This window comes from Phalaenopsis equestris, unplaced genomic scaffold, assembly GCF_001263595.1.
Source record: "Phalaenopsis equestris unplaced genomic scaffold, ASM126359v1 Scaffold217848, whole genome shotgun sequence".
NCBI lineage: Eukaryota > Viridiplantae > Streptophyta > Magnoliopsida > Asparagales > Orchidaceae > Phalaenopsis > Phalaenopsis equestris.
The window spans coordinates 472-2,223 of NW_018236331.1; the positions used below are offsets into that span (position 1 = coordinate 472).

The 1,752-nt window shown below is 41.7% G+C and overlaps 1 protein-coding gene across 1 annotated transcript; it reads left to right on the forward strand.

Annotated features, from left to right (window-relative positions):
- Positions 1-271: 271 nt before the first annotated feature.
- Positions 272-1,058, forward strand: LOC110037271 (protein SUPPRESSOR OF K(+) TRANSPORT GROWTH DEFECT 1-like). Its single transcript, XM_020741872.1, has one exon. The coding sequence runs from the start codon at positions 585-587 to the stop codon at positions 1,056-1,058; it is 474 nt and encodes a 157-aa protein (XP_020597531.1). The 5' UTR covers positions 272-584.
- Positions 1,059-1,752: the final 694 nt, after the last annotated feature.

Sequence of the window (1,752 nt, forward strand, 5' to 3'; positions counted from 1 at the left end):
TGCCGCCGAAACGACGTTTTCAAAATGCCGCCGCAGCGGATAAGCTGTCTCAAACGGAGCCTGAGTCTCAACGTCATTAATTAATTTAGAGATCCGCCGCAGCGGATAAGCTGTCTCAAACGAAGCCTGAGTCTCAACGTCATTAATTAATTTAGAGATGAATATAATTGAACTTTTGATTAATTTCTTTTATTTTATGCTCCAACTAATTTAAAATTAAAAATCCGAAATTCATCAAAATTTAAAATTAGTGAATTTTTCTCAAAATATCCCCAATAAACTCTTTCTTCGACCTACTCCGGCAAAACACGATTTTCCTTCTCCGTTCTTCGATAATCAGCGGCCTCGTTTCTTCTCACGTTGTTTCCCACTTTTTTCACTCCCCAATCCGTCAAACCCTTGCTCCCCAAGGTCCTCTGCGGATCTATCCCAATTCGCCGAAACCGATTTTGCTCTCCGTCTTGCATCGGCCGTTAGGGTATCGTCCCTTTGCTCTGATCTAGGGATTTATCTTCTATATAATTCACGGAATAAAGTTTATGTGATTGGGGCCGCTGAAGGGGGAAGAAAACGAGGCAGGGGAGATGTACAGCAATTTCAAGGAGCAAGCGATTGAGTACGTGAAGCAGGCGGTCCAGGAGGATAACGCTGGGAACTATGTCAAGGCCTTTCCCCTGTACATGAATGCCCTCGAGTACTTCAGGACGCACCTCAAGTACGAGAAGAACCCTAAGATTAAGGAGGCGATCACCCAGAAGTTCACTGAGTACCTCCGTCGTGCTGAGGAGATCCGCGCCGTGCTTGATGAGGGGGGCTCTGGCCCGGCTTCCAACGGGGACGCGGCCGTGGCCACGAAGCCGAAGACCAAGCCCAAGGATGGAAATGATGGAGGGGAAGATTCGGAGCAGGCTAAGCTCAGGTCTGGGCTTACTTCTGCCATCATAAGGGAAAAACCGAACGTTAAGTGGAATGATGTTGCTGGCCTCGAGAGTGCTAAGCAGGCATTGCAGGAAGCTGTTATATTACCTGTCAAGTTTCCTCAGTTCTTCACAGGCTAGTTCTTTTTCCCCGTAGACTATTTTTTTCCATTAAAATTTACTCACTTGTCTCCATTAGCAAAATGACTCAGTTTGAGTTTTTTTTTAATAATTTGTTTTGAAGTGATTTTGATCTTCTGAAAAAACATAATTCGTAATAACCTCCATGCTATTCAATGATTTCAGAGTGGTAGCTGCCCGAGCATGCCCTATCATGTTATTCTCATGCTTACCCCCTTGTAAAGTTAGTATCTCCTTGTTCTAATTTTGGCATGGCTTGTGTTGTCTTTTTCTTATCCTTTGCAATGGATGTATCTGTTTGGAACAACAATTGCTAACTCTTTACGTGATTCTTGACAAAATCATTTTAAAATCACTATTTTTATAATCTAATATGAACTTGGGAGAGAAAGTGCCTTTTTTGTCTGAATATTTGTTTAGTCAATTGTGTTTGGAATCATGGTTGATATTGAATTTAATCCACTAGGAAAAAGGCAAACGTTGGTCTGCAAGTTAAGCACCTTTGTTGCTGCTCTTTTCTGCTTGAACCGCACTTTTCTCCATCATTACCGTAATCTTATTTTTAAAGCTTCTTTAATTGTGTTACACAAATGAATTTTGGATGGGCTTACATGCTATAAGGAGAAGGAACAAAAAAAAGGACATACATATGTAGGAAATTAAGGATCTGACAAATCGCATTTGGCATTTAACT